Here is a 24,707-nt window from a genome sequence, read left to right as displayed (position 1 = left end):
GATTTTCTGTCCCCGCCCGCTGCTGGGATCATCCAGTCCCACTGAAAGTCAATGGACCTTTGGCTGGGCTGCCAAACCTCCTGCGGCAGGTTCCACCATGACAGGGCTAGAAAATCCCAGCCATAGTGAGAAAAATGTAGGAACATACATACCAAATGATTAACACTATAGAGATAATTTTAAAATTGCATTTCATATTTTGCTGAAGTTACCATAAGTTACAAACCTAGATACCTTTATGGGATTCTATTATATTAACATGTTGAGTAGCTTGTTCCAAATCCAAAATCCTCACTATGTAATACATTGTTTGGAAGATAGACAGTTAGGATTTTAGCGTGTTGATGCAAAATTTACACTGGGGAGAATTTTCTCCCCATCGGGTGGGCCAGTCGGGAGCAGCCGCGGGCGGGCGCAGAGCCGATCACTGCCTGCGATCGGCTGCGCAACGCCATTTTATGTGGGCAGGCCAATTAAGGCCCACCCAGCATGACGCGCTCAGTGCTACCTGTGCAGGTGGGAGGAGGAAGGAGAGTCGGGGCCTGCGCTTTCTCGGGCATGTACACAAAAGAGTGCAGAAATCTCCCCGAGGCACGGAGCTGCCTCAGGGAGATTAAGTTGAATTGGAAACTTCTAAATAAAAGCAGTTAAAAATCATTTGCACATTTGCACATGTCCCCTCGTGTGACAGCATCACATGAGCTGGGTCATATTTATCAAATGTTTAATAAATATTTATTAATTTAATAAACCCTTCATGAAACCTCATCCCACCCATGGATGAGGTTTCATGCAAAATGCGAAGGCTACCTGGGCTCTTCGCCTGCCCACCAACCTTAAGATTGGACGGCCAGTCCTGTCTTAGTTCAATTGCTGTGTTAATGGCCTTAACAGGCCTTTGACAGTTCGGCAGGTGGGCAATCGATGCCAGTGTGTGCCCACCAAGCGAAAGACTGGAATGACGCACAGTGACATCGGGATGCATGCCCGACTCTCCACACATCGTTTTACGCGTCGGCATGCGGGGCTCGGCCCTGCTCGCAAACAGAAAATGCTGACCATTGTATTGATGGATGGCCATTTCTTTACTCACTCCAATTCATTATATCCATCAGAATAAGTATAATGTGTACGGGCTAGGTGTTAGGGAAATTCTCAAGGTTAGGGATGAGAGGAATAACGGTTGATGGTTTAATGTCAAGAATTGAGTGTTGGAGAGGTCATTTGGTTGGATTATTAACTATAAGACCATAAGACCATAAGACATAGGAGCAGAAATTAGGCCATTCGGCCCAACGAGTCTGCTCCGCCATTCAATCATGGCTGATAAGTTTCTCAGCCCCATTCTCCCACCTTCGCCCCGTAACCTTTGATCCCCTTACCAATCAAGAACCTATCTATCTCGGTCTTAAATACACTCAATGACCTGGCCTCCACAGCCTTCAGTGACAATGAATCCCATAGATTCACCACTCTCTGGCTAAAGAAGTTTCTCCTCATCTCTGTTCCAAAAGTCTTCCCTTTACTCTGAGGCTGTGCCCTCGGGTCCTAGTCTCTCCTACTAATGGAAACATCTTCCTTTTAGTATTCTGTAAGTTTCAATGAGATCCCCCCTCATCCTTCTAAACTCCATCGAGTATAGACCCTGAGTTCTCAAACGTTCCTCATATGTTAAGCCTTTCATTCCTGGGATCATTCTCGTGAACCTCCTCTGGACCCTCTCCAGGGCCAGCACATCCTTCCTGAGGTACGGGGCCCAAAATTACTCACAATATTCTAAATGTGGTCTGACCAGAGCCTTATAAAACCTCAGCAGCACATCCCTGCTTTTATATTCTAGTCCTCTCGAAATAAATGCCAACATTGCATTTGCCTTCCTAACTACCGACTCAACCTACAAGTTAACCTCAAGAGAATCCTGGACTAGGACTCCCAAGTCCCTTTGCACTCCAGATTTCTGAATTCTCTCCCCATTTAGAAAATAGCCTATGCCTCTATTCTTCCTACCAGAGTGCATGACCTCACACTTTCCCACATTGTATTCCATCTGCCACTTCGTTGCCCATTCTCCTAACCTGTCCAAATCCTTCTGCAGCCTCCCCACCTCCTCAATACCACCTGTCCCTCCATCTTTGTATCATCTGCAAACTTAGCCAGAATGCCCTCAGTTCCTTCATCTAGATCATTAATGTATAAAGTGAAAAGTTGTGGTCCCAACACTGACCCCTGCGGAACTCCACTAGTCACCAGCCGCCATCCTGAGAAGGATCCCCTTATCCCCACTCGCTGCCTCCTGCCAGACAGCCAATCTTCTATCCATGCTAGTACCTTGCCTCTAACACCATGGGCTCTTATCTTACTGAGCAGCCTCCTGTGTGGCACCTTGTCAAAGGCCTTCTGGAAGTCCAAGTAGATAAAATCCATTGGCTCTCCTTTGTCTAACCTACTCATTACATCCTCAAAGAATTCTAACAGATTTGTCAGGCATGACCTCCCCTTGATGAAACCATGCTGACTTTGCCCGATTTTACCATGCACTTCCAAGTATTCTGAAATCTCATCCTTAATAATGGACTCTAAAATATTAGCAACAGCCGAGGTCAGGCTAATCGGCCTGTAATTTCCGGTCATTTGCCTTACTCCTTTCTTAAACAGGGGGGTTACATTAGCGATTTTCCAGTCCTCTGGGACCCTCCCTGACTCGAATGATTCCTGGAAGATCACCACTAACGCCTCCGCTATCTCTTCAGCTATCTCCTTCAGAACTCTGGGGTGTAATCCATCTGGTCCAGGTGATTTATCCACCTTCAGACCTTTCAGTTTTCCTAGCACCTTCTCCTTGGTAATGGCCACCATACTCACCTCTGCCCCCCGACTCTCTTGAACTTTGGGGATGTTACTCTTGTCTTCCACCGTGAAGACTGACGCAAAGTACCTATTCAGTTCCTCCGCCATTTCTTTGTTCCCCACTACTACTTCTCCAGTGTCATTTTCCAGCAGCCCAATGTCTACTTTTGCCTCTCTCTTACCCTTTATATACCTAAAAAAAGTCTTGCAATCTTCTTTTATATTACTGGCCAGTTTACCCTCATATTTAATCTTCTCCCTCCTTATTTCTTTTTTAGTTGTCCTCTGTTGGTCTTTGTAGGCTTCCTAATCCCCTGGTTTCCCACTGCTCTTCGCCGCATTGTATGCTTTCTCTTTAGCTTTTATGCTATCCCTGACTTCCCTTGTCCGCCATGGTTGCCTCATCCTCCCTTTAGTATGCTTCTTCTTCCTAGGGATGAATTTTTGCTGTGTTTCCCAAATTACTCCCAGAAACTCCTGCCGTTGCTGTTCCACTGTCTTTCCTGCTAGGCTCATCTCCCAGTCAATTCTGGCCAGCTCCTCCCTTTAGCCTCTGTAGTTGCCTTTATTCAACTGTAATACCATTACATCTGATTCCAGCTTTTTCCTCTCAAATTTCAGGGTGAATTCTATCATATTATGGTCACTTCCTCCTAAGGGTTCCTTCACCTTAAGCTCCCTCATCAAATCTGCCTCATTACACTGTCAGTGATCAGTGAGAATAAATGTGCAGAGACTGATAAGAACATCAGTGGCATCACCACTAACTGACACATAGCTTCAGCATTCATGGTATAGGAGTTGCACTGGTGTTACGTGGAAAGACTGTCTTATCGGAGTGGAACAGTGTTTGTTCTTTGTAAAATGCAGTTCTAAGATATCATGCTTTATAAAACTCTTATATTTTGGTACAAAAAATTTTTTTAAAAGAAATATAGTTCATTATTTTATTCTTATTCTTCACTCGTATACAGTGTGGTTTAACATTCATGATCACCATTTGGTGGAATTAAAACTGCAGAAGGAATGAAAACTACCTTAAATGCTGTCCATGAATTAGATATTGTCATGAAGCTATTAATGTATGTAGTATTTTGAAAAATATTTTTCTTTTAAAATAAAGGTTAAGTCTACGTGTGTGTCTTAATTAGATTAAAGTCAGCTAGTCTGGGTGCTTTGATATGTACTAGTTAAGATGTAAACAGAGTGGTAGAGTGTATTTGCATGATTTGAATAAAGCATTCAAGAAGTGGGGTGAAAATTTGATGCCTTTCTAGCTGTTACCAAGCAATATGTTTATATTACTAGTATTACGGTAGGGTAATCTGTTCACAGACAGCCAAGCCAAACAGGGGCTAGGGTGCCTTCTCGCTTCCTCTTCCTCCTTCTTCTCCTCAGCTGTTCAACATAGATCTGATGGAAAGGGCTATGCCATCATAATGGCGAGGCTGTGCAGCATACAGCAGACCACTACGAAGCTTGACACATGCTCTGTTGAGCACTGTAGGACTCCTCCAGAGTGGTTCGTGCAGTGGAAGCATTGCTTCACCACATCAGTGATCTACTTTGTCACATTTTATGTGTGCATGGACCACAGTCATCAGCCAATCAGTCAATAGTCATCCTTTGGTTTGTTATGGTGGCTGAAAAGCAGATTGTGCTGCAGACTGCCACAGTATAAAAGCATCAAGACTGCTGCCAAGATATTGGGCATTAGCCTGCATGGTTTGTTGCCTATGGTTGCAGACCAGCTGGGCATTGAGGCAGTGGAATCCCTTTCAGATGTGGTACACCTCAGTGTTGCCATCAGATGCCTGCAAAGTGACTTGTGTGCAGTCAATGGTACCCTGCTCCATGGAGAGGCCTGAAATCCTTGAGAAGCCTACTCAATGTGCCTGCTGCTGTCTGGCAAGAGAGAATGAAAGGTCATCAACTCTCTTTGAATAGAGAACGACAATGATCTCCCTCATGCAACAGTGGATGGCAGACTGCGAGATGTTGCAATTCTTCCCGGCTCCAACATGGATGGAGTCAAAAACAAAAAGGTTCATGCCCACTGTCACTTTCACAGCCACTGGCGATCTTGTCCTCACCTTACTCTGAAGCTGCAGGTGGCTGCAGCAGGTGACACATTAGAGTGAGGATAGACCTAGTAAAGCAGAGATGTCTCACACATTATTCCTCATTGAGGTTCAGGTATGAGAGTTGCTTCCTGAATACCCTGAGAGGATGCGGACCCTTGCTGAAAACCCTCCTTATCCTCCTCCTCTCTTCCAGCAGCTTTCACAACTCTGCGTGACATGCTCCGTGTTCATCTTTCTAGAGATGATGCATGTCATTAATAAAACCCCACATCAGAGCAGCTTCAGATGCAGCTGACAAAAATATGGCCTAGTATTTCCAAGTTGATAAGATTGTCAGAGGTTTACACTGTTGAAGAATATGTGCTATAACCCTGAGCCAACCATAAAGTGTACCTTATAACTGGACTGGTGATGCAGTACCCGACCCCCTCCCCTTCTGAAATTGGGGAAGCAAGTTGTTCACTTGTGTCTCTGAATAGACTGCTCTTGGTCTCACACTCATTGATAGCTCTGCAAACAGTTTATGGGACAAACAAAACAATCAACCTCCTCCTAGCACCTGCTGGGCACAGCCCATCCTTGGAATTCTTAATGTGCCACCCAGCTTTTCACATATGTACAAACACACGCCTGAGCACATACACACATGTAACATGTTCATATACAGATACACACACAAACACAAATGTGCAGACACCTAAATAATGTAAGGCTCTGTCACCTGGAGTAACGTTGGGCTCCTGTCATCTTCCCCACACACACACAGAAATATGCATACACACAAACATACACAAACATGCACTAGCATGTAGCAAGCAGGATAAATAAAGGGGAACTAGTAATATTTCTGGATTTCCAAAAGGTGTTCGATAAGGTACCACACATAAGGCTACTTAATAAGCTAAGAGCCCATGGTGTAGGGAGTAGTATATTAGCACGGATAGACAACTGGCTAACTAATAGAAGACAAAGAGTTGGGATAAGCGGGGCATTTTCAGAATGGCAACCTGTAAATAGTGGAGTGCCGCAGGGATCAGTGCTGGGGCCACAATTATTTACAATATATATTAATGACTTAGATGAGGGAAGTGAACGTACAAGTTTGCAGATGACACAAAAATAGGTGGGAAGGCAAGTGGTGAGGATGACACAAAGGGTCTACAGAGGGATATAGACAGGTTAAGCGGGTGGGCAAAAACTTGGCAGATGGAATATAATGTGGGAAATTGTGAAGTTATGCACTTTGGCAGGAAGAATAGAGGAGCTGTATATTACTTAAATGGAGAAAGACTGAAGAAAGCTGCAGCACAGAGGGATTTGGGAGTCCTTGTGCGTGAATCCCAAAAAGCTAACATACAAGTTCAACAGGTAATAGGAAATGCAAATGGAATGTTAGCTTTTATTTCAAAGGGAATGGAATATAAAAATAGAGAACTCTTTCTAAAACTATACAAGACACTAGTTAGACCACACCTAGAATACTGCGGACAATTTTTGTCCCCTTACCTAAGGAGAGGTATACAGGCATTGGAGGCAGTCCAGAGAAGGTTCACTGGGTCAATCCCGGGTCTGGAGGGATTTTCTTATGAGGAGAGGTTGAGGAGGTTGGGCCTGTACTCATTGGAGTTTAGAAGAAAGAGAAGCGACCTTATTGAAACACATAAGATTCTTAGGGGGCTTGACAGGGTAGATGCTGAGAGGTTGTTTCTCCTTGTGGGAGGGTCTGGGACCAGAGGGCATAATCTCAGAGTAAGGGGATGCCCATTTAAAACAGAGGTGAGGAGGAATTTCTTCTCTCAGAGGGTAGTCAATCATTACCACAGAGGGCTGTAGAGGCTGGGTTTTTAAATATATTCAACGCTAAGACAGACAGATTTTTAACCAGTAAGGGAATCAAGGGTTATGGGGAAAAGGCAGGAAAGTGGAGTTGAGGATTATCAGATCAGCCATGATTTCATTGAATGGCAGAGCAGAATCGATGGGCCGAATGGCCTACTTATGCTCCTACATCTTATGATCTTTTGGTATTTCCTTGAATGAGTTAAGCAGCTGGTGTTCCATTCAAAATATTGCATCTGTTGGCAGCCCTTGTGGAGGTTATGCACAAGTTTCCTGGGCCTGCTCATTCCCATTGGATGTAAAACCTATGTAAAAAAGCTGAACCACTTGGAAACCTCTGTGTATTCTTTAAAATCCTTTAAGTTCAGCCTGTATTCTTCATCAGTGGGCTTAGGGGAAAATAGATAATAAAGAAGTGCCTGGACCTTTCACTTCACTCTCAAGTACCTTCACTGCATCTTTACAATATTCATGTTCCACTTATATTATATCTTGACAGGCCCCATCTGGACCCAGAGGGCATCAAGAGCATGGCACCAAGCCAATGAGAAAGAACCCAGAACTTCATTGATTCAAATCTCCAAACCCTCCTCAAGGAAATCGGAGGCAGGAAGCACAGAGTCTTTAGTTGAGGTGCAACCAAGCCAGCCAAAAATGTAACTTGTGTTGTCTGGAGGGACTAGCACTGACACTACAGTCTCACACCTGACACTACAGAGTAGTCCCATAAAAAGCTCAGCAACCTCTCCAGGGCTGGCAAGATAACACACTTTCAGCTTCTTCCTTGCCCATCCTGAGCACCAACACTCTTCACACTTTGAAGCAGCATTTCCATAATTAATCCTTCACGCAGCACTCTGTTGAAGAGTGGCTCTAAGCTGTAGGCTTGCACTATGGCTACCAGCAACCTTCAAAGCAATTTCTCACATGAAACACACTTCACTTGCTGGCACGTCTAGAGCCCCAACAACACTCATGAAACTCAACACCATCCAGGACAAAGCAGCCCACTTGACCGGCACCCCATTCACTAACTTAAACATTCACTCTCTCCAACACCAACCCACTGTGGCTGTGCTGTGTGCCATATACCAGATGCATAGCAGCAACTTATCAAGGCTCCTTCAATAACATCTTCCAAACCCAATGCCCAGAAGAACATGCAATTTCATGGGAACACCATCACCTGTAAGTTCCCCTCCAAGCCACACACAATCCTAAATTGGAAATATATCACCTTTCATTAATTGCTGCTGGGTGTTCTAACACCACATGGACCACAGCAGTTCAAGAAGGTGCCTCAGCATCACCTTCCCAAGGGAAACTGGAAATGGATAACAAATGCTGGCCTTGCCAGTGACACATTCCTCAACTTCTAGCCTTACCCTCATTTGCTCATGTTCTTGCAGGACATATTGGTGCATAATGCCCACCAAAGGCAAATAAAAATAGGGGGCATTCCCCCTTTGAACTCCACAAACTCTTCAAAGGACGAGCCCATGCAGCTTGTGGGTGCTCACTTACCTACTGCCATGAGAGAGAGCAAGCTTGGCAGCATCTTGCTCATGCCAGATTAGTCACTGAGCTCCTATACTGTCACCCTGTAACTCTTCAAAAGCACAGCCTCTTTTTCTGTTTCCTGAATGCTCTGGAGGTAATGCTCAACCATTCCTATCTTCCGCTCCTGCTTCCCTGCAGATTCACTGTCATAATAGGAAAGCATAAGGGGAGGAAGTTTTTTTTTAAAAAATTCATTCATGGGATGTGGGCTTTCCTGGCTCGGCCAGCATTTATTGCCCATCCCTAGTTCCCCTTGAGAAGGTGGTGGTGAGCGGCCTTCTTGAACCGCTGCAGTCCACATGGTGTAGATACACTCACAGTGCTGTTAAGAAGGGAGTTCCAGTATTTTGACCCAGCAACAGTGAAACAACAGCGATATATTTCCAAGTCAGGGCAGTTAGTGACTTGGAGGGGAACTTCCAGGTGGTGGTGTTCCCAACAATCTGCTGCCCTTGTCCTTCTAGATGGTAGTGGTCATAGGTTTGTAAGGTGCTGTCTAAGGAGTCTTGGTGAATTCCTGCAGTGCATCTTGTAGATGGTACACACTGCTGCCACTGTGCGTCGGTGGTGGAGGGAGTGAATGCTTGTGGATCAGGTGCCAATCAGGTGGACTGCTTTGTCCTGGATGGTGTCCAGCTTCTTCAGTGCTATGGGAGCTGCACTCAACCAAGCAAGTGGGGAGTATTCCATCACACTCCTGACTTGTGCCTTGTAGATGGTGGGCAGGCTTTGGGGAGTCAGGAGGTGGGTTACTCATTGCACAATTACTAGCCTCTGACCTGCTCTTGTAGCTACAGTATTTATATGGCTAGTGTAGCTCAGTTTCTGGTCAATGGTAACTCCCAGGATGTAGATTTGGGGGATTCAGTGATGGTAATGCCATTGAACATTAAGGGGTGATGATTAGATTCTTTCTTGTTGGAGATGGTCATTGCCTGACACTTGTGTGGAGCAAATGTTACTTGCCACTTGTCAGCCCAATCCTGGATATTGTCCAGGTCTTGCTGCATTTGGACATGGACTGCTTCAGTATCTGAGGAGTCACGGATGGTGCTGAACGTTGTGCAATCATCAGCGAACATCCCCACTTCTGACCTTTTGATGGAAGGAAGGTCATTGATGAAGCAGCTGAAGATGGTTGGGCCAAGGACACTACCCTGAGGAACTTCTGTGGTGATGTCCTGAAGCTGAGATGACTGACCTCCAACAACCACAACCATCTTCCTTTGTGCTAGGTATGATTCCAACCAGTAGAGAGTTTTCTCCCTGATTCCCATTGACTCCAGTTTTGTTAGGGCTCCTTGATGCCACACTCGGTCAAATGCTGCCTTGATGTCAAGGGCAGTCACTCTCACCTCACCTCGGGAATTCAGCTCTTTTGTTTGAACAAAAAAGAAACTGATGGGTGTGACATCACAAGGCTACAGGCATCCTTTGCATGAAAATCTTTTCCTTCCTTGTGGTCACCGCTGGAGCAGCTTCAGTTCATCTGGAGCAAACACCCACATAAGGAGCAACTAGCGACCAGTTGGTGCCTCCATCTCTACAGAAGCACAGACTGCAGCTCTGATGGTAATAAGAGATAGGTTGGAGCACAGGTTGCCTCATGACTTGTAGATCATAGTGATTGCCATGTCTCAGGGCCTAGTGAAAAGCTGATTGCTGCATTCCGCTACTTTGATATTACTGTCTCTGAGAATACGAGACATGCCTTGAATCTACCATTGCCCTTCAGAACAATAGTCTATTGGAACATGAGACTCAGTGATGTATATTAGGAGCCTGCTGCCATGAGATGAGGGATACCTCTGTCCTATGCCCCTTCGCTACAGCATGATCAGCCAATCACTTCCTGTGATCTTGACCCTCAGACAGCACTTAGAAGGAGCGCCAGGATAGATGATAGCAAAGTACATATACATGCCTTAGAGAAACAGTTGGTAAGAATTGGGTGATTGTTTTGTCTGCACTTTTCAATGATTGTATTAAAGTAGATGGTGCACCATAATGGTGCATTGTTATTCATCAAGGATACTGTCATTGAGGAATGGCTGCACTCATATGGTGAGGCTGACTCATCAGGTGATGATTGCTGGCATAAACAGAGTAGGGCAAAGATAACTGATGTATTACCATATGGTAGGATAGGTAGTGGATTGAGTGAATGTCCCTTTATTTGCAATTGGAGAACAGGGAAGACCCAATTGCACAGAAGAAAAAAATACTTCTGCAAAGATTTGTCCTCTGGTGCCCCATGAAGCAGTCAATGAGGACTCCTCTGAGTGCACAACATTCTGGTGTTTTATTCCTTGCAGCCTTAGATCAACCAGAGCCAGGACCTCCTCCTCGGCCATGTCACAAAGCAGCTTTTCCAGAATGACTTTGTTGTGAAGAACACAGCAGGCTATCCCTATCCTGGACACCTGAACTGCAACAGTCTGCTCTTCCTATCTCTTGAACTACCCAGGCAGCTTTCATTACCCCAGTGGATTTCTCCATCATGTGCTGCATTGTGTATCACTGTAGTACTCTCTTTGGGATATTCTCATTATGGTCATCAGTTATGGGAGCTGGAGGTCTGTTCTGTCACCCAGAAACTATTAATAGATCTGATTGACTCAAAACCCTGGAACGCCCTCCCTAACAGCACTGTGGGTATACCTACACCACAGGGATCGCAGTGATTCAAGAAGGCAGCTCACCACCAACTTCTCAAGGGCACACATCCTGTAAATGAATAATCTTTAAAAAATCCCTTCCTTGAAGAAGTCAGGGCGGCTCAAATGGTGAAGGGTGAAGGCATAATTGGAAACTTCATACATGTGAGGCAATGACACTCTTCTTTGCAGAGTTCCTGAGAGAGGTCCTGAATATGAACTTTGCTGCCTGTATATTCTCTTTGGAGGAGGTTGAGGGGGCGGGGATGGCATCTTCCTTAAATGGTGCCTGACTCTCTTTCCCTTTACCCTGTATTGCTACTTTACCTGCACCATGATAGCCCCAAACACTCCTACACCCATGGAAAAACCATATGGGAGGCGGTCTGCATCAAGCTCAGAGTTATGTAGAATTTTTCTTTTTAAACAGATTCAAAAAGCATTTCCATATCACATAAATCCCTTTGAGAAGTCTCCAAGCTCTTCGGGTTCACAAACTCCTCACTTCTTCCTGATTCCGCACTGTTATCCCTCATGTCCCCCAAGGATCTACCCTTGGACCCTCCTATTTCTCAACTATATGCCGTCCCTCAGCAACATCATCCAAAAGCACAGCATTATTTTTTACATGTACATTGATTACATCCAGTTCTACTTTACCCACTGTGGCTAAATTATCAGACTGCTTAATCGACATCCAATGATGGATGAACAGAAATTTCCCCCAATTAAATATTGTGAAGACTGAAGCCTTTGTTTTCAGTTTCTACTTCAAACTCCGTCCCTAGCTACTAATCTCATCTCTCTTCCAGGTAACAGTCTGAGATTAAAGCCAATCTATTCACAACTTTGGTGTCATATTTGACCACAAGACCCGCTCCTGGCCGTATATTTACACCATCACTAAGACTGCCTATTTCCAGCTCCCTAACATTGCCCGAATTCACCCTGTCACAGTTCATCTGCTGCTGAAGCCTTCATTCATGTCTTTAGTACGCCTAGACTTGATTATTCCAAAGCATTCCTCCTGCATCCTACCCTCAGTAAAATTAAGGTCATCCAAAATTCTGCTTCCCTTGTCTTAACTCACACCAATTCCCATTTCCCTATCACCCCTGTGTTTGCTGGCCTACACTGGCTTCTGGTCAAGCAACATCTTGACTTTAAAATTCACATTCTTGTTTTCAAATCCCTCCATGGTCTCACCCATCTCTATCTCCATGATCTCCTTCAGCATGACCATCCTCACCTAATTCTAACCTCTTGAGCATCCTCGATTTTAACTGCTCCAATATTGGTGGCTGTGTTTTCAGTTGCCTAGGCCCTAAGCTCTGGAGTTCCCTCAATATACCTCTCCACCTTGCTTTCTTTCTTTAAGACACTCCTTAAAACAACTGCTTTGGTCAAGCTTTTGGTCATCCGGCCTAATGTCTTCTTATCTGGCTGGGTGCCATGTTTTGTTTTATAATGCCCCTGTGAAGTGCCTTGGGACATTTTGTTATGTTTAAAGGTGCTATACTAACAAATTATTACTCAGATCATGCTGCCACCTGGTGCACCTCATTTACCTCAGTCTGAGCTGCCCAGCATGCAATAGCAATGTAAGCCAAGGGAACTGCCATAACGCTGACCCTCTCTCTGACATGTGCAAATCAGTCCATTGGCGAAGCTGTGGGTGGATCATGGGAAGACTAAAACAGTGCAGGTCAATTCAAGGGAGGTGGATTAAAAGTACGCAAGTAGTGAAAACAGTTTTCACCCAAATTTCTTCACTAAAAGAAAATTCAGCACAATTCCTACATGTCAAAATTGACAAGAAAATTCACCCTTATGCCGTCATATAAATAAATAAAACTTTTGTTTCCCTAGCACCTTTCATGACCTCAGGACATCCCATAGAGCTATATAGCTAACTAAATACTTTTAAAGTTCAGTCATTGCTGTTACACAGGACAAAGAGCAGACTGTTTGGACACAGCATGCTTCCACAAACAGTAATGATCATGTTATTTGTTTCAGGAATGTTGGTTGAGAGTTAAATATTGTCCATAACACCGGGGAGAAGTCCATTGCTCTTCTTTGAAATAATCCTATGGGATTCTGTACACCCAAGTGAGAAGGCAGACAGGGCCTCAGTTTACAGTTTCATCTGAAAGGCAGCATTTTTGACATTGCAACAACCCCTAAACAGAATGTCATCCTATATTTTCTGCTCAAGTCACTGAAGTGGGATTTGAACGCACCACCTCCTGACTCAAAAGAAGAGTGATATGATTGAACTACCACTGACTAAGCCTACCCATGAAATATAATTCACAAACATAAATTGAATTTAAAAAGTTATGGGAGACCATCTCTATTGCTATAGGTTACTGCATGTAATTGGCATCTGTTAACTTGTCACTAGGCCTACGTTCAATGTCAGTAATGAGTCAAGTGAAAAATTGTGCCAAATTTTCAATTTTCATTACGTTTAGGTCTAGAAAGCATAATGCATAACAAGTTGTGATCAAGTCACACTGCACATCACATCATGAACTTTGTACTGGTTAAAATGAAAAAAAAAATTGGCCTCTATCAAGAGCACATTAAGTACATGGAGTTAAGATTCTCTCTCATTCTTTTAGTTTTATAATGAGGGTATATACTTTATAATACGAACCGCACCTCAATACTTCCCTTACAAAATGATGCACATGAACATGCATGCTAACATCAGTACCTCAAATTATCTTCTAGGTGTTAGTGATAATTTCAGGAGCAACTTACGTGATAATTAATTGGATTGAAAACTATTAAGTAATAGCTAGTTTTATCTTCTGGGAAAATGGTGGTTAAATATAATCATAACAATCTATGGTTAATTAATCATGCAAGGAGTAACATACCGCAACTTGTTCTGTAATAAAAACAAAATAATGCCGATGTTGGAACTCTGAAATAAAAACAGAAAATGATGGAAAATCTCAGCAGGTCTGGCAGCATCTGTGGAGACAGAAACAGAGTCATTGTTTCAACTCCATATGACTCTTCTTCAGAAGAGTCTGGAGAAGAGTCATACGACTCGAAATGTTAACTCTGTTTCTCTCTCCACAAATGCTGCCAGACCTGCTGCATTTTTCCAGCATTTTCTGTTTTTATTATAAGTTGTTTTGTAAACTTTTTTAACTCACAATAAATTAAATACTATACAAGCAATCGTGGATTACACTGGCTCACTTGTGCAAGACTATAATAACTCACTTACTCTTGTCCTATTCTGAGCTTGATTTTTCATGCATGTTAAAGGTTTCTCATAATGCTTCAACAATTTTCCTTTTGCTTCCCTTCTCTAAGTTTCCCACCATTAACATTCACATTTTCTTCATTAGATAGCTATTCCTGACCAGCCACGTTGGTTTGGATGTTTTTAATGTTACTTTTTGGTTAATAACCAAAGGATGGGCTTCAGCATTATGAGAAAGAATCTATTCTCACCAACTTTCTATTCCTCCCAAGAACTCAATCTTGCATACCCTAATGAACTGTCCCTGAGTGCAAATGTTAATCAAGACTGGATTTTAAAATTGAGTCCCATAGCTCAAAGTCCAATGCTCCAGAATGGTAACTGTGAACAATTAATCACTTTTACATCCTCCATTGAAATCTACTTTTATTACCACATTGGCAGCTTCAAGTAACAAGACAACTTTCAATGTCTTTGGATAATACTTGTCCCAATTAACAAGATTAATATTCAGAAAACATTAAATTAAAACATATTAAATATAGCAGTACTGTCAGCATAACAAACAAAAGTACAGTACAATAGTTTTAGAACTTCATGTTATTGCTAGTCCCTGTGAATTTCTTTACAGACACATTCAATGGCATACTTTGATCCCTGTAAATTGCTGTAACTAAACTGGAAGCCTGGTTGATGTATGTCCAGTAATAGCAAATTAATCACATGAAATGTACAGTATCAAATGTTATGTTGCTTTCACTTATAATTATTTTGCAGATCAGAGGAACATATCATTTCTGAACTGATTAGGAAAGAGGCAGTGTGGTAAAATGCACTACTTCTGGAGTTATATTCTGAGACTATTTCACAGATTCTTAAAAAAAAGGTGCAGACTTCCGTAAGCAAAATATGTCTATACCACCAAGACCTCCTTAACACCTCACTCAAGCAAGCATACTTCACCAGTAAGCTAAGAAAATGATAATTAGTAGTTTATTCCAATGCCTAGGGACAGCAATTTGGCACAGAAAAAAAGTATCTTGTAAATGATAATCTAGATAATAAGCGGTCAAATGATGAATTACACATGCAAGTAATGTTTCTTGTTGCCTTGGGGTTTCTATGATTAATTTTGCACATTTCTAATTCCTTCGCTGACTAAATTTTTAGCTAGTTATCGCGAGGACATGTTTTTTGCAGACAAACATACAGAGCTCAGTAGCTATAAAAGGGCGGCATAAACATGGTTCTTCTAAAGATTAGCTAGATGATGAAAGATAATTGTGCACTAAATTCTCCTGATTGGGTATGAAATCTTCAGAAGGGCAGTTAGAATGGCCACAATTAACTTTGCACCAGGTACTTTGTTCATGTGGCTATGTAAATACATTGAAAAACTGTGTTCATTTTAACTTGAAAACAGGGCTCTACAAAACACTGAAAAAACTTGAGTTTCAAAAATTCTTTGCACCTACATGAAAAGGCCATTAACAAATAGTAAGTACTCCCATCTAAGAACTGGCAAAGACCCAATGGGTATCCTTCAATGCTGAAACCCTCTTATGATTCTAAGAAGAACATGCACTCTAATTAAATAAATATATAAGGTAAATATGATTGATTGAAATGTTTAATACCTTCTTTCAATAAACATTTTCTAAATGTTTATTTCATATGAGACTATTTATTTTGTTATAAAATCATTTATTTTCTTTAATCAGGTTATCCTATACTTACTCCCAGAACTCAATGACAGGCGAAGTTGCATTCGGTAGAGCTGTGTGGCTGCAATTGGTTGTATTCAGCTTCTGAAACTCTACACAGTTTTCTTCAAGAGAAATAAAGAAACAATCCATAACTAAACAGTGATTATTAATTAGTGAAGCTTAATGCTTGCATATTAACTTTGTGGCAATTTAAATGTTATTTATTGTAAGTGATGATATCAGGAAGGTACGGCAGTCTTCACACACCCTACCTGTGTTCCATTCATGTCCACAGGTAGCCCAGGGAAGTTCAGTTGTAAAGCAGTTGAATAGGTAGAATATGGCCCACGCCAAAACAATGATGTAAAACACGTTTAAATGTGCCTCAATCACCTGGGTAGCATATCCGATACCTGCAGATGAATATCAAGCTTATTGATTTCTATTCGCTGTGCATACATGTTTCATCCGGGCCAGCAATGCTCAGACTAAAGGCAGCACTAAAGTTACCTTCAAAAAGCGGACAAACTTTCCTCCAACACGTAATCCCTCCCTCGCTGGTGTACTGGCCCAGTGCAGTCTCCAGGAAAAACACCGGTATACCACAGCCGATGAAAAAAATCACATATGGGATAAGGAAGGCTCCTGGAAGGGAACGAGGGCAATAAGCTTAACTACGAGTTGAGTCAGACTCTGTCAGAATATGTCACTTCTTTACGTGACCATAGTTATTCTACCAGTTACCACTCAAGTACTCCTGGTTTAATTTACTTCCTGACAGTACAATTTATTTACATGTACACCACTCCAGTCACACTGCACATTATACATCTTATAGTGTATTTCCCCTGGATTCTGTGCAGTTTGTTCCTTAAGCAGAAATAATTCTCAACGAATGACTTTAGATGCTAATTAAAAATACTCATTTTAAGATTATTTTAAAAAGAAATGAAACTCCATGTAACTGTACCGCCTCCGTTCTTGTAACAGAGGTAAGGGAATCGCCACACGTTTCCTAATCCAATGATCTCCCCAGCCACAGACAAGACAAATTCGATTTTGTTATTCCATTGGCCTCTGTCTGACACTTTCTTGTCGTTGGTACGGACTAAATTGACATTCGAAGCTTCGATGTCCATCGTATCTTCTGGCTTCCCATTGATTAATGGAATAGCTTTCTCCGCTGTCATGACGCTTTAGAACGGCCTGAAAGCAGAACGAAAAGTTTAGGTGCCGATCACCGCATTGCTTCTCTTCCAATCACTTGCACACTTTGCCCCTGCAAACCAACGGGTGTCACAACTAATTTGCGGTGGGCTGGAAAGTGCACAGGCAAAATAAAAATGAAGAATCCGTTATTGAGAGATACAAGTCTTCACTGATGAATTAATGACGATCTCCTCACAATGCAAATGAATGCTGAAACTGACATGATGATGATCAATTACTCACCCGGTAAGGGTTTTGCTGTAAACCCGCCTGTTTGGAACAATGCAGCTCTCTTTCTCTACTGCCACTGAAATTGTAAATGTACTAAAGCCGGTCCGAGGAAATTCCGCAACGGCTTTGTGTGTGTGTGTGTGTGTGGATCAGTTCAGATGTACTTGGTACTCTCTAGTGATGCCTTCTGCGAAACGACTGACTTGAGAAAACAAACGCACTCTTTTCTCAGATGCGGCTGCGGTTTACTGGATCCGGGCCATGTGCTAACTGAGCCCTCTGGCTTGCCGTACGGAAATGTATCAATTAATGGCGTAACACCGTGAGCTGAGTTACTGGAGAAAAGTCGAAAAGCGTTAGCTGCATCTTTATAAGAAGAACCGGCGACCGGTTTGGAGACTGGGTTTCCAGCCCGGGAAATTGAAAGAGGAAATGTAACTTAAACAGTGTGACTGGATATTATCACACGCACATATGAATCTAAGGACATGCGGTGTATGCGGGAGTCCCGTTAGAAGTGAGCAGCCAGCCGCTTTGAGGTGATTCGTATCCACAGCCCTCACTGATAAGACAGGGGTGGGTTGGTGTTTAGTAACGGAGGAAGTGGGGGAAGATTCGAATGTCCGATAACAGGATGATTTATTTAACTTTCAAAGTTACAACGATTCTTTCCTTTGCGGATTCTCCCGGCTTTCGTGGTTTAACAGAACCTACAAATCTCAAAGCCTGGCTTAATTGCCGCCAACATAATTAGGCAAATATGAAACAAAAACAGAAATACCTGGAAAAACGCAGCAGGTCTGGCAGCATCGGCGGTGAAGAGCACAGTTGACGTTTCGAGTCTTCATGACCCTTCAACAGAACTCTTTTCTTGTACTCTTCGCCGATGCTGCCAGACCTGCTGAGTTTTTCCAGGTATTTCTGTTTTTGTTTTGGATTTTCAGCATCCGCAGTTCTTTGCTTTTATCTCAGGCAAATATGAATATTTATATGGGAACAAATACTGAAACTGGTTGTGTTCAATGCCGGCAAGGCAATGCCTATACGGCCTGTAGAATGTGTCCTAATGTGATTTTAACCTTTTGCTTTTACCGCTTACGAGCGGAAACGAAAATGTCATTTTCGTAACCTGTGAGAATCCTTTATACGGAATCCATTGAACTTCATTGTAGGAGAGAGGCGCCCATTGCAATTTGTTGATACATTTGCGGGAGAATGACCGAGTATCATATATCTTCTCAAATGTTACATAGTCTATCTTTAGTTCAAGTTTCCAAGTAAAGGGATTTCTGATTAATTTCTGAACAGGTAAATATGGAACAGGGAACCTTCCTCTCAGAAAATAATTTTCCAATCTAAAGTAAGCGAATACGCAGCATGACAACATAGAGAGCCTCTCCTCTCACCATCTACATCCCTCACTGCAATCCAGGGAGTCAGATACCAGGAGAAGGAGGAGTAGAGCCTGCTTCCCCGTTCAATAAGATCATGGCTGATCCTCGACCTCAACCCCACTTTCCCGCTCGAGATAGACAATTCCAAAGATTCACAACCCTCTGAGTGAAGTGTGGCGCCTAGAATTGGACACAATGTGCCGTGGAGGTTGAAACAATGTTTTAAAATGGTTCACCATAACATCTTGCTGTTGTACATTGTTCCCTTTGGCAGAATGGTTGAGAACCAATGGACACCGATTAAATGTGATTGACAAAAGAACCAAAGACCATATGAGGAAAATCTTTTTTTATGCAGTGAGTGGTTAGGTTCTGGAGTGTCCTGCTCCAGAGGATGTGAATGCAAATTCAATCATGGCTATCAAGAATGAAATGGATAAGCTCCAGAAGGAAACTAAACAGCGCTCCAAGGAGAAGGCAGGGAGTGGGACTAACTCAATTTCTCTTGCTAAGAGCCAGCACTGACATGACAGGCCGAATGAACTTCTTCTGTGCTGTTAATATTCTGTGATCCTATTCTGTTTTTCTATTCTTCCTACCTCATATTTGCCCACATTATTATTATATCTGCCATCTTCTTGCTCACTCATTTATCTGTATCCCTTTGCGGATGCCTTGGGTCCTTATCGTGGCTAACTTTTTCACCTAGCTTTGTATCATCAGCAAAATTGGATGAATTATACTTCATCCCTTCAACTAAGTCATTAATATAGATTGTAAATAGCTGAAGACCCAACACTGATCCTACTATTTACAGCCTGCTGACTTGAAAATTACCTATTTTTTCCAATTCGCTTTTGCCCATGCCAATATACCTAACCTTGTGTAACAACCTGTTCTGCATCATCTTTTCACATGCTTTTTGAAATTCCAAGTATATTGCACCTACTGACTCCCCTTTATCTACCCTCCAGTTACATCCTCGGACAACTCAGCGATTCAGCAAACACAGATTTCCTTTCATTAAACCATATAGACTCTACTTAATCATATTGTGATTTTCCAATCGCCCTGTTACCACTGGCATAATAACGGATTCCAATATTTTCACGATAACTTATGCCAGGCCAACTGTTCTATGGTTCCCTGTTTTTTCCCTTCTCAAATAATGTTAGATTTGTGTAAGCATATTATAAATTGGCCTGTCTGAAGTTGGTTTCTTTTTTAATGAATTTGATAAATGTTCTGTTTCAGGGAAATTCTGTTATTAACAAAGCAGTGGCTTGAGTGATCTTAAAATGCAAATCATATGTTTGAGTGGGCCTCTATTCAAACAGGTCAGTGCTTGAGATTAATAAGTATGTGAAATTTGTAAGCCACATTGATGATAACCATTACATGTGAAGAATTGATATGATAAGCTAAAAAATATAAATTAAGAGAATGTGCTTCATGCTAAAGTGGGTAGAAAGAAGGGACCCCCCTACACAACATGGACAATGGTGACTGGACATATGAAATCAGATAAGTTTAAACTAATCACAGTGAAGATGATTAGATGTCTGGAGTCAGATGGTTGGAGAAGACTGCCACTTCGGGGCTTAAAAGACCTTGAGCAGCCTGTTGCAGAAGTAGAGAAGAAAACTTGGTCATCGGACTTGTAAGGGTGAATGTAGATGCTGGCTGGAGCCTAACACATGACTAGCCAAAGTAACGGAGGCTACCAGGACATTGCATGCTATTTTACCCAGTGGCCAAGCAGGTAATAATTAATTCGGAGCTGTAAACCACTGTCGTGATACATTTAATTACTGCATTGTATTGATCTCTGCAGAGTTGGCAGTAAAGGCCTTCTGTCAGCATTTAGTATGAAGTTGAATCCTTAGTAGAAATCTTACATTTGCTACCTTCCAATCCATTGGGAGAATTCCCGAATCTAGGGAATTTTGGAAGATCATATGCAATACATCCACTATATCTGCATCCTCTGCTTTTAGAACCCTGGGATGTGGACTGTCAGCTCCAGGGGATTTTTTAGCTTTTAATCCCAGGACTATTCTCCAGTACTTATTCTTTTGTAAGAAGTTCCTCACTCTAAGCAGACCCTTGGTTGCCCTTTATTTCTGTATGTAAATCAGGGCCAATTACTTTATTACCATAAAAACAAGACACGTGAAACAGAAATGATATTTCAAAAAAAGAAAATGCACCAGGATTTTCAGTGATGAGCATAAGGAACATTTGTGGCAATAAAAATTGGTATTGTATATCCACTAAGTGAACTAAACATGAAATATTTTCACACTGCAGTTTGTAAAGAGATTATAACAAAAGTTAGGGGCCAATCATAATACACCTATAATAATGATCCTTTAATGCCTCTCAATAACCTGACAAGCCACTTAACTGATATAATGTAAAATAATTTGAAGTTTTTTTTATGACAATGCCTCAGTTGCAAGTTCAAACATGGAGTTTTACAAAGGAAGCAATACACATACTCGTTACCTGCATTCCAGAGACCGTTACGCCCTGTTGGTGATGACCTGGCAGGCATCCTCTAGAGGCTGAGACCTGGAGGGCTCCAGCCTACCTCAGGTGTCCTGCTGTGGCCCAGCTGCACCCTCCTCAGCTAGTTGAGCTGGAGCTGCGGGAGTCACAGGAAGAGGATATTTGGATCAGCCGGCCATTCCTGGAGTCACCTGGGTGGATGGTCCCGCACTCTCAAGCTGCTGGTCCTTCTCCCCATGGGTGCGCGACAGCCTCTGGCTGACACCTTGAGGAGAAGGGGAAGCAGGAGTGAGACTATGCTGCCCCAGACCCCTCTCGCATTAAAACTGAGGCCAACTATGGCGTCAGCAATGGGTTTCAGCCCATGCAGCAGTGCAGGACCAATGTTCTGGACCAAGGTCTCCATGGTGGCCACCATCCTGCACTGTTGACCTTGATGTGCTCATATTCCAGGGTTGTCACAGGGGTTCTGGGTGTCCTAGTGCATGAATCACAAAAGGCTAGTATGCAGGTACAGCAAGTAATTAGGAAAGATAATAGAATGTTTATTATGAGGGGAATTGATTACAAAAGCAGGGAGGTTATGCTTCATTTGTACAGAGCATTGGTGAGACCACATCTGGAGTAATGTATACAGTACTGGTCTCCTTATTCAAGAAAAGATGTAAATGCGTTAGAAGTAGTTCAGAGAAGGTTTACTAGTCTAATGCCAGGAATGGGCGGATTGTCATATGAGGAACAGTTGGACAGGTTAGGCTTGTATCCACTGGAATTTTGAAGAGTAAGGTCAGGATTTTTAGGTCAACGAGTGGGGGGCGGGGCCCACTCGCCGACATGTAAAATGACACGGGACGCTGTTGGGCGTCATTTCAATTTTCAGGTTGGTGGGGGCGCAGCCGAATCAGCTGTGCGCCCGCTGAGCTGTCAATGGCCTATAGAGGCCATTTAAAAACTAATTGAAATAATTAATGGACCTGCCCATCCAACCTTAAGGTTGGCAGGCAGGCTGGGAGCCCTGGCGGGCATTAGAAAAAGCATAAAACCTCATCCACCGGCAGGATGACGTTTCATGAAGGTTTTAAAAAATTTAATAAATGTTTGATTAAAAGTGAAGGACATGTCCCAACTCATGTGGCAGTGTCACATGAGGGGACATGTCAGGGAAATTTTATCTTTGCCCCTTCACCATTTTTAAATTTGGCACCAATCTCCCTGAGGCAGCATTTAGCCTCAGCACTCTGGGCTGTGGGATTTACCCCCCCACCTGCACAGGGAGTGCAAAGTTCCTGGCGGACGTCACGCTGGGTGGGCCTTAATTGGCCCACCCAGGTAAAATGGCAGCTCACCCCCGATCGGGGGTGCCGATCGGAGGCACGGCCGCTCCTGAACTTCCCCCACGTCGGGGGGCAAATTCTTCCCTAAGAGGCGACTTGAACGAAACCTTTAAGATCCTGAGGGGTCTTGATAGGGTGGATGTGGAGAGCATGCTTCCTCTAGTGGGAGTATCTGGAACTAGGGGTCACTGTTTAAAAATAAGGGGTCGCTCATTTAAGACAGAGATGAGGAGAATTTTTTTCTCTCAGAGAGTTGTAGGTCTTTGGAACTCTCTTCCTCAAAAGGCGGTGGGAACAGACTCTTTGGATAGTTTTAAGGCAGAGCTAGATAGTTTCTTGATTAACAAGGGGCTGAAAGGTTATCGGGGTAGGCAGGAATGTGGGGTTGAGGGTACAATCAGATCAGCCATGGCGGAGTAGACTTAAGGAGCCGCCTGGCCTACTCTGCTGCTAATTTGTATGTTTGTATGTATGTGTCACCTCGGGCTGAAGGGCAACGGACCCTTCCATCATCCCTTGCAATCTGAGGAGTGCAGCAGATACCCCTTCCTGATGTTCCCCTGACTGCACTTGCAGCTCCACCAACAGATTGAGGAGTGGGTTCAGAGGCTCATCAGGCTCCCGGCCTGCCCACCAACCTTAAGGTTGGACAGGCAGGTCCACTTATTGGTATTGTCAGTGGACAAGTAATCCAGAGACCCAGGGTAATGGTCTGGGGACCCAGGCAGCTGGTGACATTTGAATTCAATAAAAATCTGGAATCAAAAGTCCAATGATGACCATGAAATTATTGTTGATTGTTGTAAAAACCCATGTGTGTCCTTTAGGGAAGGAAATCTGCCCTCCTTTCCAGGTCTGGCCTACATGTGACTCCAGATCCACAGCAATGTGGTTGACGCTTAATTGCCCACTGAAATGGCCTAGCAAGCCACTCAGTTCTACCAATTTGCTAAAAAAAAAGCCCAAAAGTAATGAAACCAGACAGACCACCCAGCATCGACCTCGGCATCAAAAACGACAACGGCAAACTCATCCCTGTTGACCCTGCAAAGTCCTCCTTATGAACATCTGGGGGCTAGTGCAAAAATTGGGAGAGCTCTCTTACAAACTACTCAAACAACAGCCTGACCTGGTTATACTCATGGAAACTTACCGTAGAGGCAATGTCCCAGACAACACCATCACCATCCCTGCATATGTCCTGTTCCATTGACAGGATAAACGCAGCCGAGGTGGCGGCACAGTGGTATACAGTCGGGAGGGAGCTGCCCTGCAATTCCTCAACATCAACTCCAGGATCCATGAAGTCTCATTGCATCAGGTCAAATATGGGGAAGGAAACCTCCTGCTGATTACCATGATCCATCAATTCCCAAAAAACAGCCCAAAAGGAATGAAACCGGTCAGACCACCCGGCATTGACCTCGGCACCAGGTCCTCCCTCAGCTGATGAGCCATTTGGAGGAATCACTGAAACTGGCAAGGGTGCAGAATGTACTTTGGGTGACGGACTTCAATGCCCATCACCAAAAGTGACTTGGCAGCAACAACTGACCGAGTTGGCCAAGACCTCGAGGACATAACTGCTAGACTGGGTCTGCGGAAGGTGGTGAGGGAAGCAATAAGAGTCAAAAACACATTTAAACTCATCCTCACCGACCTGCCTGCTGCAGATGCATCTGCCTATGAAAGTATCGGTAGGAGTCACCACCGCTCAGTCCTTACGGAGACGAAGTCCCGTCTTCACATTGAGGATACCCTCTATCATGTGTGGCACTAACACCGTGCTAAATGGGATTGATTTTGAACAGATCTAGCAACTCAAGACTGGGCAACCATGAGGTGCTGTGGGCCATTAGCAGCAGCAGAATTGTACTCGACCACAATCTGTAGACTCATAGCCCGGCATATCCCCCACTCTACCATTACCATTAAGCCAAGAAATCAACCCTGGTTCAACGAAGAGTACAGGAGGGCATGCCAGGAGCAACACCAGGCATACCTAAAATGATGTGTCAACCTGGTGAAGCCGAACAGCATAAACAGCAAGTGATAGACAGAGCTAAGCAATTCCACAACCAGCGGATCAGATCTAAGCCCTGCAGTCCT

The 24,707-nt window shown here is 43.3% G+C and overlaps 1 protein-coding gene and 1 long non-coding RNA gene across 2 annotated transcripts in view; one reads left to right on the top strand and one right to left on the bottom strand.

Moving 5' to 3' along the window:
- The window catches only part of slc6a11b (solute carrier family 6 member 11b), a 182,729-nt gene extending 164,947 nt beyond the window's left edge, over positions 1–17,782 (bottom strand). Inside the window, exons 1-5 of the mRNA XM_041191094.1 lie at positions 17,372–17,782; positions 16,890–17,125; positions 16,430–16,564; positions 16,192–16,332; positions 15,951–16,041 (exon numbers count right to left, since the gene is read on the bottom strand). Coding sequence (XP_041047028.1) covers positions 15,951–16,041; positions 16,192–16,332; positions 16,430–16,564; positions 16,890–17,109 — 587 coding nt within the window. The 5' untranslated portion in view covers positions 17,110–17,125; positions 17,372–17,782. The remainder of the gene's footprint in view (positions 1–15,950; positions 16,042–16,191; positions 16,333–16,429; positions 16,565–16,889; positions 17,126–17,371) is intronic.
- Positions 17,783–17,845: 63 nt separating this feature from the next.
- LOC121279764 lies at positions 17,846–19,964 on the top strand. The gene is made up of 2 exons (XR_005943491.1): positions 17,846–17,935; positions 18,668–19,964. It is a non-coding gene; the product is annotated as an uncharacterized LOC121279764 (long non-coding RNA).
- Positions 19,965–24,707: the final 4,743 nt, after the last annotated feature.

The sequence above is a fragment of the Carcharodon carcharias genome, chromosome 7 (genome assembly GCF_017639515.1).
Source record: "Carcharodon carcharias isolate sCarCar2 chromosome 7, sCarCar2.pri, whole genome shotgun sequence".
NCBI classification, from domain to species: Eukaryota; Metazoa; Chordata; class Chondrichthyes; order Lamniformes; family Lamnidae; genus Carcharodon; species Carcharodon carcharias.
This window is presented reverse-complemented; position numbering and strand designations above follow the sequence as displayed.